We start from the raw sequence: 11,724 nt of genomic DNA, 5'->3' as shown, positions 1-11,724 counted from the left end.
CTCAGGAGTAATGCTGCCTAAGCTGATGAAGTGAGATCAGTGTGAAACTGGAGTAGGTGGGAGGAGAATCAGTTTGGACCTGTGTAGACAGTGATGGTGAGGGACTGAGCTTTTCCCTGTGATCATTAGGTAATTTTAGGAAATTAAATTGATCATTTTCTGAAGTTTCTGGAGAGGGACCTACAAAATACTGACTTCTGTCTGACTCATTTCATAGGTTTAGCATTGATCTTTGAATGAAAAATATATCTATCTAACTAAATGCTGATGAAACTGGTCTTTAGTTTTTATGAGTATCCGTTCAGTGCAAAGCAACAAAAGTATCACTCACATTTTTTGGCTCTTATGTTAGCTAAAGGGCATAATCACATTTTCTTCTTTGAAGTAGCCATTCACTTACTTATTGAGGAGAAAGCAAGGACTTATTTTTTAAAATGAGCTTCCTTCAGCACTGGTACAGTCGGACATGATTTTTCACCTGGCCTCAGGAACACTATTTGTAGGACAAAGCGGTTCTGTAAGTGATATGTTCAGCCTCAGAACAATTCCTGTCCTGAAAGAAGGTATGTAACCGACTGAATTTTTTTGTTTTTTGTTTTTGGCAGACGTCCTTGAGCATTTGAGACGGATGTGAGAGCGTTTTTAGTCCTCATGCAAAACAACCAACTAAACATAACAGATTACATCAGCTCAGGCTTTTCAATTCCTGGATGGCAGCGGAGTGCTAATCCAACCTTCATCCTGGATTTCACAAACTAAAACAAGGGAGGCTGGCAGGAGGACAGCACGGTCGGACTGAGGAAATTGACGACGGCGAAGCATGTGGGCAACACACTGTATAAAGCTCATAAACTTGTAGGCTGATGTGCAGCTACTACTTTGGATTCCTCATTGCTGCTTCCCTCAGCACAAAACCACAAGGCTGAACGTTAAACCTGCTCTTTGGAACTGAGCATTTATCACTGTGAGACATGAAGAACTTCCTGTTTTTCACCATCCTCCTGGTACAAGTGCACATCGGAACTGCTTGGAGTGCAAAATATGCAGTTGATTGCCCTGAACCTTGCGACAGTAATGTGTGTAAAAGTACTTTGCGCTGTAAGCGAACAGTGCTTGACGACTGTGGCTGTTGCAGAGTCTGTGCAGCAGCCTTGGGGGAGACTTGCTACCGCACTGTCTCAGGTATGGATGGTGTCAAATGTGGGCCTGGGCTGAAGTGCCAGTTTTACACTGAGGAGGATGACTTTGGTGATGAGTTTGGTATCTGCAAAGGTAAACAATATTCACTTGCATGCATCTACTACCTAAATTTATTGCTGGCCTCCTGCTTGCAGAAAGTTAAAATTGAAAAGTGGGATTTTTCATTTCAAACAATAATATTATCCTTTGCAAAGAGGAGAGTGAAAAAATATCCTCTCATATTAAAAGAGCTTCTATTTCCGCTGTTTAAGGGTATTTAAAATGAAAATCTCTCTTCAAATTGTGAGATTTGTGAAGAAATATTTTGGTGGATTGAAACTTGGAAGGCCTGGGTACTAGTCTTGGCACTGCCACTGATTGGTTGTGGAAACGTGGACAAATTTTAAAAGCCCTAGTCCTGCAAGTAGATCGATGCTAGTGGATCTCTGAACCTGCATGGAGCTCCACTGGGCTTTGCACAGACACAGAGGTCTCCCCATGCGTTGTAACTTGCAGGATCGGGGCTTAACATCTCCACCAGTAAAATGGGAATAATAGTACTACTTTACCTCACAGGGGTGTTGTGAGGATTAATTCATTAGTGTGTATGAGGTACTCAGATACTACAGGTATGAGGGCCCTTGGTTTACACAGTGTAATAGCATGACTATCAGTAAAAGACCTCAGGGGCCAAAGACATCATTGATGTAATTTCACTGGCTTCAATAAGGTTATACCAGGAATGAAATGTCCTTGGGATTTTTAAAATCATCTGAATGATCAATATGCAATAACATTTTTCCAGTGGAACCTGCACATCGATTTCCTTCAGTACAGAGCAGAATGGTATCCCTTCATCAAATACATACACCAATCACATTAAATAGGAGATTTTCTTAAATGAGAAAAAGTATTAAACTACAGAAAATTATGATGTACAAATTCCAAATAAAATAAACAAATAACCTAATAGGGCACAAATGCAGTGAGTCAGTGTCTACCAAGAATTCCTTTGCCAGTGAAATTTGTAGATACAGACTCTCTTCTGAAATAACGTCCACAAAACTTAAGAAATCTAGGTGGTTGTTAGATGTCTGTGAATGTGCTGAGAAAGAAATGAGTTAGGGCCAGATCCTGCAAAAACACATGTAAATGGATTCACATATAATACATACATGTAACACACAAGGAAAGTTACTCCCATGCATGCTTGAGGAGGAAGCTCTTCATGTTTAAATGATTCCCAACCCAGTTTTATTTTCATGGACTATAAGTTTATGGTCTAAAGATCCTAGTTTAGGTGCAGTCAACTGTAAAAATGTATGTTACTGAGTTGGTTGATGCTAGTTGATTTTTAGTTTATTGATTGGATTGTAGTGCAAAATACCATCTATAATTTATACAAAAAAATACTTAAAATGAGTATATACTTTTGCTTGCTCATGAAAAGTTCTTTGTAATTGTACATTTAAGAATGGGTAAAAAGAAATGCTGAGGAACAGGAGTTCTGAATCTCTGGAGCAGGATGAGGTTATGCCACTGCAAGAATATGTAGGAACTCAGGGTGAAATCTTGGCGCCACTGAAACCAATGAAAATACTCCCATTGACTTCAAAACAGTCAGGATTTCACCCTTAGTTTTAAAACAATACTCAGGAGCTCTTTTCCCATAAATTCCTTTGTCCGATGTTGTATGAGTCTCATTCCTAATGCACTTTTTTCTCCTTCATCTCATCCTCTGACATAGTACAGTCTCCTTTTAGCCATCTGTGAATTTTAATATGGAAAGTATAGTGCTGAACAGGTATTGTACCGGTGACTGTTTGGTAGCAGATCATACTGCTAGCAGATGGGGGGATTTAAATATTGAAAATATATCATGAGATTCAGGATTCCTGGGTTTTGTCCTAAACTGTATCATTGACTCACTTTACAAACTGGTAATCTGAGGCTAAGTCACTTGTCCAAGATTTCAAAGCGTTAACCAATCTTTGTAAAGTTCTTGGAGATCCTTAGATAAAAAGTGTTATGTCAGTACATGGTATCATTATTATGATTATTTTAATACCAAATTAGAATAAACAGTCCAGAGACCTGATGCTTTGCCCTTTTACTAGGTACTGTCGTTTTAATATTTTTGTTATTTTTGTCATAGTGAAGGCCTGATCCTGCTCCCATTGAAGTTAATGGGAGTTTTGCAATTGACTTCAGTGGCAGCAAGATCAGGCTTTTAAAATTCTAACAGTTAACAGAAAAAATTACTCCAATTTCTCAGGCCTTTAAAACCTGGACAAAAAATTGATAAACTCATAGATTATTCCACTATGGACTTGTGTGTGTTTATTATTATATTCTATATAAACTCCTATACTTCCCTCATCATTGTAGTATCTGAGCATCTTCCAGTAATGCATTAAGCAATATGCCTAACATCTGTCACATGTGTTTATTCTTTCCTTCATCTTCTCCCTTAGATGAGAATTGTGTGAGCAGTGTTTGCTTTTGGTGGGGTTTTATTGTTGTTTTAACTGTACACTGCTACGTGTGTGTCACAGTTCAAGACACCTGCACCTGTATTCCCCCTCAGTGATCCACCAAGGGCACCCACTCTAGGCTCCCGGCTCCTCAGCTGTCACCTCTCTTGGGTAGAGACCCATGTCTCTCTCTCTCTCCTGACCAGGGTTTGTCCCAGGCTGCAGTTTCCTGCCTACACTGTAATATTTCCAGCAAGCCAGACTGCCTAAACAGGCCAACATCTGCACTTTGCTTTCTCTTTGAAGGCCATGAACAGCTGTAATTGCCAGCACTTATACGTTACTACACAGCTCTTTATAAGAAAACATGTTTATTTTTAAGGTGAAAGCCTTGCCGAGAAGACATATTAAAAACAATCAAAGTTCCTAAATCCTTGCCAAAAGCTTACCAGAGGTCACCCGTCAGTCTTATGGGGTTTTGGTAGGCTGCAGTCCTTCCAACTCTTCTCTCAAAGGATTGGAGTCCCCCTTTGGACAGAAGGTCCTGTTCCTTTGCTCAATCAGAAATAAGGCCCCGAGTCCATTTAAACTCAGTCATTTCTCCAAAAGTCCTTTCTTTGTCTGTTGGCCTCTGGAGAATCTAGTTTGAACTAATATATGCGAGCCTCCCTGGAGATGGTACCTCTGTGTGGGGGGATTACAACATGGCTGATTTGCTTTAATCATTGCCCACTGTTTTTAGTTCCTGGAGGAGCTGTGGTAGCCCTCCTGCAATGCAGCAGCACACAATTATACACAAGCCATTCATTTAAAACCATGGACCCCTAAGATACTTCATGAGGTTGTAATATTTGTCAGATGTCCCCCATCAAGAAGTTACATAACATCTTGACCCACAGTAATACATAAACTCAGTACCATGAGGTCTTTCAGGAATATTGCAGGAAACTGCCATATCTGTCACAGTGTTTATGTTAAAGAAGGCAGGTTGAAGAAGTGCATCTTGCACTTGGAGCAGAAGGTGGCAAGGTTTGTGATGGTCTTTATGTGCTGTGGAAGTTTGTTCCACAGTCTCAGACTGACCCCGGAGAAAGCTCTGTCTCTTATACAGACGAGCCTTTCCCCTACCATAGAAAGTTCCGTTGTGCCTAAGGTCATCCTGGAGCATTAGGCAACCTTTTAGATATGCTGGGCCCAGGCCATTGAGCCCCTTGAAGATAAGAATCGAGACTTGAGTACGCTTGCTCATAAATGGGAGGCTTGATTTAGGGTGGTAGTTGGTTAGAAACAATGTATACAGGTTTCAGAGTAGCAGCCGTGTTAGTCTGTATCCACAAAAAGAAAAGGAGTACTTGTGGCACCTTAGAGACTAACCAATTTATTTGAGCATAAGCTTTAGTGAGCTACAGCTCACTTTGCATCCGATGAAGTGAGCTGTAGCTCACGAAAGTTTATGCTCAAAAAATTTTGGTATTCTCTAAGGTCCCACAAGTACTCCTGTTCTTTTTAATGTATCCAGGGTGAGTTTCTTTCTTTTTTAAAAAAAACTTTTTAATAAGGCAAACTTACAATAAATCATTAACATACTGCATCATACATTATTTATTACTTGTTCAGGATCAAATTAATGTTAGAAGAATGAGTCTAAAGATTCTGACTTCTTGTCTGGGGAGCCCTCCTCTGAATATGCTAAAAAAGGGTGAGCAAATTTCTAAATACCTGTCCTCTTTTTGTCACTTTCACGTTTGGTCCATCACCAGGACAGTCCCTATTTTACTATATGACAATTCCATAAGAGGAGAAGTCACATATTTTCAATAAAGTGCAATACAAAGTGTTGCTGCTAACTATAAAAAATAAATTAATTTGTTGTTCTGTTTAAAATGTCGATCCTTTTCTGGAGCATTAAGCAAGCAGGTCAGGGGATCTCTAGGAAGCTGGCATTTTGTCATAAGATAATGACAAATCAATTTCCTTCAATAATTTCCTCCCAAAACCTTCTTTCTGGACATAACCACCACATGTGCAAGTATCTTGCCCTTACCCCACAACCCCTCCAACAGAGCATTTCCCTAGTAGCAAAAATATGCTGGATATTAATTGGAGTCAAATGACATCTATGCAGTAATTTACTCATATTGCAGATGTATATCCCCTGTCCGACATAAATCCTTCACCCATCTTTTCATCTGGGTTATTTTCTTAACATCTTTTCCAATCAAAATTTTACATATCTTACAAATTAAACCTTTTGTTCCAGCTTGCTCCTGGGTGAGCTTCTCAAATGTTGTTAAAGGTCTAGATAAAGCCAGCATGTATCTGGATTTCACAATACAATGTTTGACTTTAAATATCGACAATTTAGGATCTTTACATTACTGCATATTTCCTTGTATAATTTCAAATCAGAATCCAGGAGCAGCTGTCCAAACTGAGTCATCTCAGCACCTCCCCACAACAAATACTCCCTTTGATATTTCTTGGGGATAAATTCCTGACTAATGAAAGTAGCTGAAGGAGCGGGCCCACGGTGAATTTCAAACTATTGCATGTTGGAAGGAGGAAAGGAAGATTCCGTCTCTGAATGAGGTGTTGGCACCAGTTGCTCACGGCTGTCTTTCACAAGGCAGGAAGGGCATGGGTCAGATTCACAACAAGTCTTGGACTGAGATTCCTTTACAGTGTCCAGTACTTCTTTAGAAGTGAATGTTCTGCACTCCGGACATGCAAGAGGGTCTTTGTTGGCTGGCATAGGGGGAGCAGATACATGCTGTTTAAGAAGCCTTGCCAAATGAGCCTGAGCTTTTCAACAAAGTAGAATGATCATTCTTCACAACACTTGGTGCTGGGTTTTCTTGTGGGTTGTAGGCACTCAAGATTGATGAAGAGGTTTACCATGCTGGATAGCTCCTTTGGGCAGGATTTGGCAGCTTCAGTGGAGGCTGATAGGAAGGTTCTGTTGTCCTTAATACAGCCTCCCCAGAGGCTGCAAATTAATTATAAATTTACGTAAATTAATATTGAGCCTGGACTGTAAGTTTAAGAAACTCTGAAGTATTCCTGTTGTTAAGAGAGACTTTGTGCAAATTGGATTAAAGAAAACATCAGATAGTACATATATTTTAAACTATACATCCAGTATAAATGCATACTTATGCTCAACATTTACAGTGTCTTTAATTTGCAGTATAATGCTACAAGTGCTTCAGGGAAATGTTTATCAGGATACATTTTTAAATAAAATTGTGATTATTGCACATACTATTGGGGATGAAAGATGTATAATGGAAAATAAAGAAGAATCATAATCAATAATAAGTGGAAACTATTTAAAACAAAAGTTGGCATTTCAGCATGCTTAAATCCCAATGAAAGTTCTTTTACTTTTAAGAACATTTGCAGACAAGATATTAAGAAAACAAATAGCAAACCACTACTGGAAGGCATTCAGATACTACAGTGATGAGTGCAGTAAAAGAACCAGCATAGAATAGGAACTGCACCTTTTGGGATTACTTTGGTAAATAAGGCTTTTGAATTTGTCTTCTTTCAGAATGTCCTTATGGTACCTATGGAATGGAATGCAGAAAAACTTGCAACTGCCAGTCTGGTATATGCGACAGAGTAACTGGAAAGTGTTTGAAGTTCCCATTTTTCCAACTTTCTGCTTCAAAGCCACCAAACAGACGAAAATTAATTTCACATACAGGTAAGACTTGACGGGGCACTTCATTTTAATTGCTCAACCAGCACATTGTATATTGTGTATGTGTACACTGATGATGCTATGCAAATAAGTAATAATGCATGTTTTATTTTTCCCCACTGAGCGCTCACAGTAATGTTTTACTAAGCTTGCTACAGACAAAGAATTACATATAGGTGCATCTACATTAGGAAAAAGGGTGTAACTTTAGTTAGTAAATAAAATGTGTTTAAATCCTAGTTTGGAAAAGTCAGTTTGTAGTTATAAGCAGGTTAAGGTAAATTGTGGGGAGAAGGGGTAGGACAGGTTTACCTCACCAGCTAATGTGTGAAAATTATAATAGCCTTGTCCACACATGTGTTAGCTAACACATGGTAATAAAATCACCTTTTTCCAGTGAAGACCACCTTTTAGTGAACTTTACATGTTCTTTAATTCCACATAAACTGCTTTTTGCGTCAAATTAGCTAAGTTGCTCATCACTACACATCACATGGGAAAACTACTTTGAAATAATAAATTAACTGAGATTGAAAATTGAAAATGATTTTTTTATAGTTACAGGCATTTATTCTATTTAAAGATTATACATTTAGCTAAACCTACTTACATCAGATGTTTCCAGAGTTTTAAAGATTTACTGGGGATACGGGTGTATTTGGTTGGAGGAAGGAGAGATGTATCTTTGAGATACCCTGTTCTCATGAGCTTCCCATTTCTGTTTTCTCACCTATCTTTGATCCAAATGTCTTGCAGACCCAAAGTTTGAAGTAAATGGGAGCTTTATCATTGGTTTTAATGTGTCCAGGGTTTCACCCAGACCTTGAAACCTCTAATATTCACTCAGCACTTGAGACAGACCAATTAATGACAGTAACATATTTCATAATAGTTCATATGAGGATCCCAAAGGACTTTGCTTAATATTAATGAGTCTTCATGAGTCAGGTACATACTGTGGGCCAAATCCACAGCTAATGTGACCAGTATAAATTCACCTATTTTCATCAGCTGATGATCTAGCCCCGGTTGTTGTTATCAAGACACAGGGAGGTTAAGCAACTTGCCCAAGCTCACACAAGAAGTTTGGGCCAGAGCTGAGAACTGAACCTAGATCTCCTGGTTCTCTGTCCTGTGCTTATTAGCTCACACATCTTACAGGCTATAATTTTGGGGAAATAATGTAACTAGATGACATGTAACGTGGATTACCAACAGAGATTTTTCAAAAAAGTGTTTTCCAGCCTAGAGATGTAGATGTATAAAAACATTGTATTTAACCCAATTTATGTGATATTCACTTCTTTTTTTTTTAACTTTCAGAGAATGACATGGCATCGGGGGATGGTAACTCTGTAAAGGAGGAATTTGTCAAAGAGAAAGTAATTAGCTCTCCAGTAATGAAATGGTTAAATCCTCGCTGATATTTACTTACATTGGTAGGACTTTCAAATGACCGCATTTCTCACACATTATTGAATATGCAACAACACACTTTAAAAACAAAGTACATCTATAGCATATGAAAATGTAACCTCTGAAGACCAATTGTGATTCTGTGCATCGTCAGAAAAAATGTTTACTTACAAAATAGACTGTACAGTTTATATGATTTTTGATATTTGTTTTGATAAGTATTTCAACACTGAAATGTATTATGGATTGCTGAATGTATAGTCATATTGAAAACCAGTACCTCCCCCCACCAGCATTTGAACAATGTGTAAGGGCCCATTCCTGCATTTCCCATGCAAGAAAATTCCTCTTGAATTCAATGGATGTTTTGTGTGAGTAAAAGCTGCTGACGTGGAGCCAACGTTAGGGTGATGCAAGTTGACAAAAGCTTGGAAATGCAGAGTTAAAAACTGATGTCCTTGACTCACACCAGTAAGAATAATACTAATGTAAAGGGCACAATGGTGTGAATTCAATAAATCAACCTTAACTTTGAATATTTTGGCTTTTGTTAGTTTTGTGACAATTAACAAGGTGTAAACATTACTTTAAGCCAGCAGTTCTCAAACTGTTGGTTGGGACCCCATTTTAATGGGGTTGCCAGGCCAGCATTAGACTTGCTGGGAGCCTGGGTTGAAGCCCAAACCCGAGCTCCACCCAGATCTGGGGCATCGGGACTCGGGCTCTGGCCCCCTAATCCCCCACCCAGGGTGGCGGGGCTTGAGCTCCAGCCCCGTCTCCTCCCACCTGTGGCAGCGGAGATCTAACCCCCCACTCCCCCTCCCCAGGTCACATAGTAATTTTGTTGTCAGAAGGGGGTCGTGAGGCAACGAAGTTTGAAAACCGCTGCTTTAAACTCATCATTTGAACTTATACAATGTGCATTAATTACCTGACATTATGTAAAAACACATACAGTATTAAAGTATATTCCCAAGGGTGGCTTTTGTGTTCAATAGCCTGCAATGGCCCTGAAGGAGTACTGGAGTATCAGCATAAATATGCATTATAAATAATCCATGTCAGAGATTCTGGAGACATTAGGATACCTTAGTGACTAATTCTTCATCTCCTTCTTAGTGCCTAAACTTTCATCCCCTTAAGGGGTTGTAGGAGTGGCCAATTGCTCAGTCAGTCCATATTTGGTTATGTATCAATATGGCATAAAACATCATAATGTTTATATAGGCACACCTTAAAACCTTCTTATACAATAGCCATTACTGCCCGTGTGCAGAAACCCATTTGTAAAAATCAATACTTTGTGGTTTTTACTTAAAAAAAGAAAAAGACACAGATCCTTAGATAGTGTAAATTAATCTAGCTCCATTTAAGTCAAAGGAGCTACTTTGATTTACATATCTGAGGATCTGGCTCATAAAATAAATCGGTCTAATTGGAGACCCCGTCTGGTTTCCATTGAAATTAATTGTAGTTTTGTTATTAACTTCAGCGAGAGAAGGTGCAGGCCATACTGATGGTAATTTGGTGTAGGATCTGAAAATGTATGTAAAAGCACCCAATAAAAGAAACCCGAAATAGTTTCAGGGTTATTAGGGACTGATCACAACCTATTAAAGTCAACCCGAGTCTTTCCATTGACTACAACGGATTTTGCAACAGGCCCTAAAAGAACAAAAATTATATTACAACAGGGAATGTCTACAAATTAAAGGTGGTTAAATGGACAACAGTCAGAAAAAGAAACAGAAAACCACGGCTGACATACAACACCTTTTAGACTGGGCTAAATTGTTATGACTGAAGTAGGGATTTTAATGGAAGTGCTGTCACAATCGAAACTACAGTGGCACAGACAGTACCTCTGTAAAATGCTGTATTGGTTTGAAACATTTACAGGCATAAGGGCTGATCCTGTGGCTACTGATGTCAGTGACAATTTCTACATTGACTTCAATGGGAACAGGGTCAGAGCCATACTCTTTATTGGGCCAGATAAAGTTATTTAAATGTCTTTTAAATACTTACATGCTTTTTTTTGTTATTTCCTACAGTGTCATGAATGACATTATGGATTCTTGAATGTAAATCTAATAAGCTGGTTGGTTTTAAAAAAGTATATGTTTATTATTGTTCAATAAATCCCCTATAAAACCAGTCTTTTGTGTCTGTCCATGAATCAGACTGTAAAATTGATGATGATGGTACAGCTACTGCAGGTGCAGCAAAGAAACTGCATATTATGGCCAAAATTCTGCTTCCAGATTCACACAGATTATATCAACTCTGAGAGGGTTCAATTCTAGTTAGAAAATAGGCAGGGGGAGGAGTTTGTAAATATTTTACAAAATGTTTTCCCCTCATTTTTTGTCAAATTTATGAAATTGCTTGAAATTTCCCCAGAGCTCTAGTTGCAGCTAACCCCATAAACCAATCCTCAACATCTAAAATTGGTTCCAGTGTGACATTGTGATGTGAACAAACACTGTCCTCCCCCTTTTAAAATATATTTCCAATTGCTGTTCCACCAAAGGCAATGGTTCTATACTGGTGGACGCAACAGTGCGAACGCTAGTGCAGACACATGCAAAGGCTACCACTTCTACCATTTTGTTGCCTAAACCTGGAGAGTTAGACATTAGCACTCCTACCTTGCTACCGCCAATGGAGCTGCATCAGTAGTAGTAACAGTGGGCAATTTAAAGCCAAAAGCTAAGCACAGAGACAGCCATTGGCACATCAGCGTAGCTTCCGTTCAGCAGGCTAGATCTCACCCAATTTGGATTTTCCCTTGAATTATGTGCCTGACCCAAATTCTGCAGATTCAGAAAATTCTCACTGCCAAACTGGAGATATTCTTCTTCGAGTGATTGCTCATGTGTATTCCACAATAGGTGTGCGTGCTCGCCACGTGCACCAGTGCTGGAAGTTTTTCCCCTAGCAGTACCC

The 11,724-nt window shown here is 39.0% G+C and overlaps 1 protein-coding gene across 2 annotated transcripts; it reads left to right on the top strand.

Annotated features, from left to right (window-relative positions):
- Positions 1-798: 798 nt before the first annotated feature.
- On the top strand, positions 799-10,872 carry ESM1 (endothelial cell specific molecule 1). Of its 2 annotated transcripts, none has more exons than XM_074953944.1 (3): positions 799-1,182; positions 7,207-7,362; positions 8,683-10,872. In XM_074953944.1, exons 1-3 carry the CDS (start codon positions 972-974, stop codon positions 8,781-8,783), a joined length of 468 nt encoding a protein of 155 aa, XP_074810045.1. In that variant the 5' UTR covers positions 799-971; the 3' UTR covers positions 8,784-10,872. The 2 variants fall into 2 exon arrangements, with proteins under 2 accessions (XP_074810045.1, XP_074810044.1); XM_074953943.1 differs by having other exon boundaries at positions 799-1,272.
- The last annotated feature ends 852 nt before the right edge of the window (positions 10,873-11,724 follow it).

This window comes from Natator depressus, chromosome 5 (genome assembly GCF_965152275.1).
Source record: "Natator depressus isolate rNatDep1 chromosome 5, rNatDep2.hap1, whole genome shotgun sequence".
Lineage (NCBI taxonomy): Eukaryota > Metazoa > Chordata > Testudines > Cheloniidae > Natator > Natator depressus.
The sequence above is the reverse complement of the archived record's forward strand: the minus strand, read 5'-3'. Positions and strand labels throughout refer to the sequence as shown.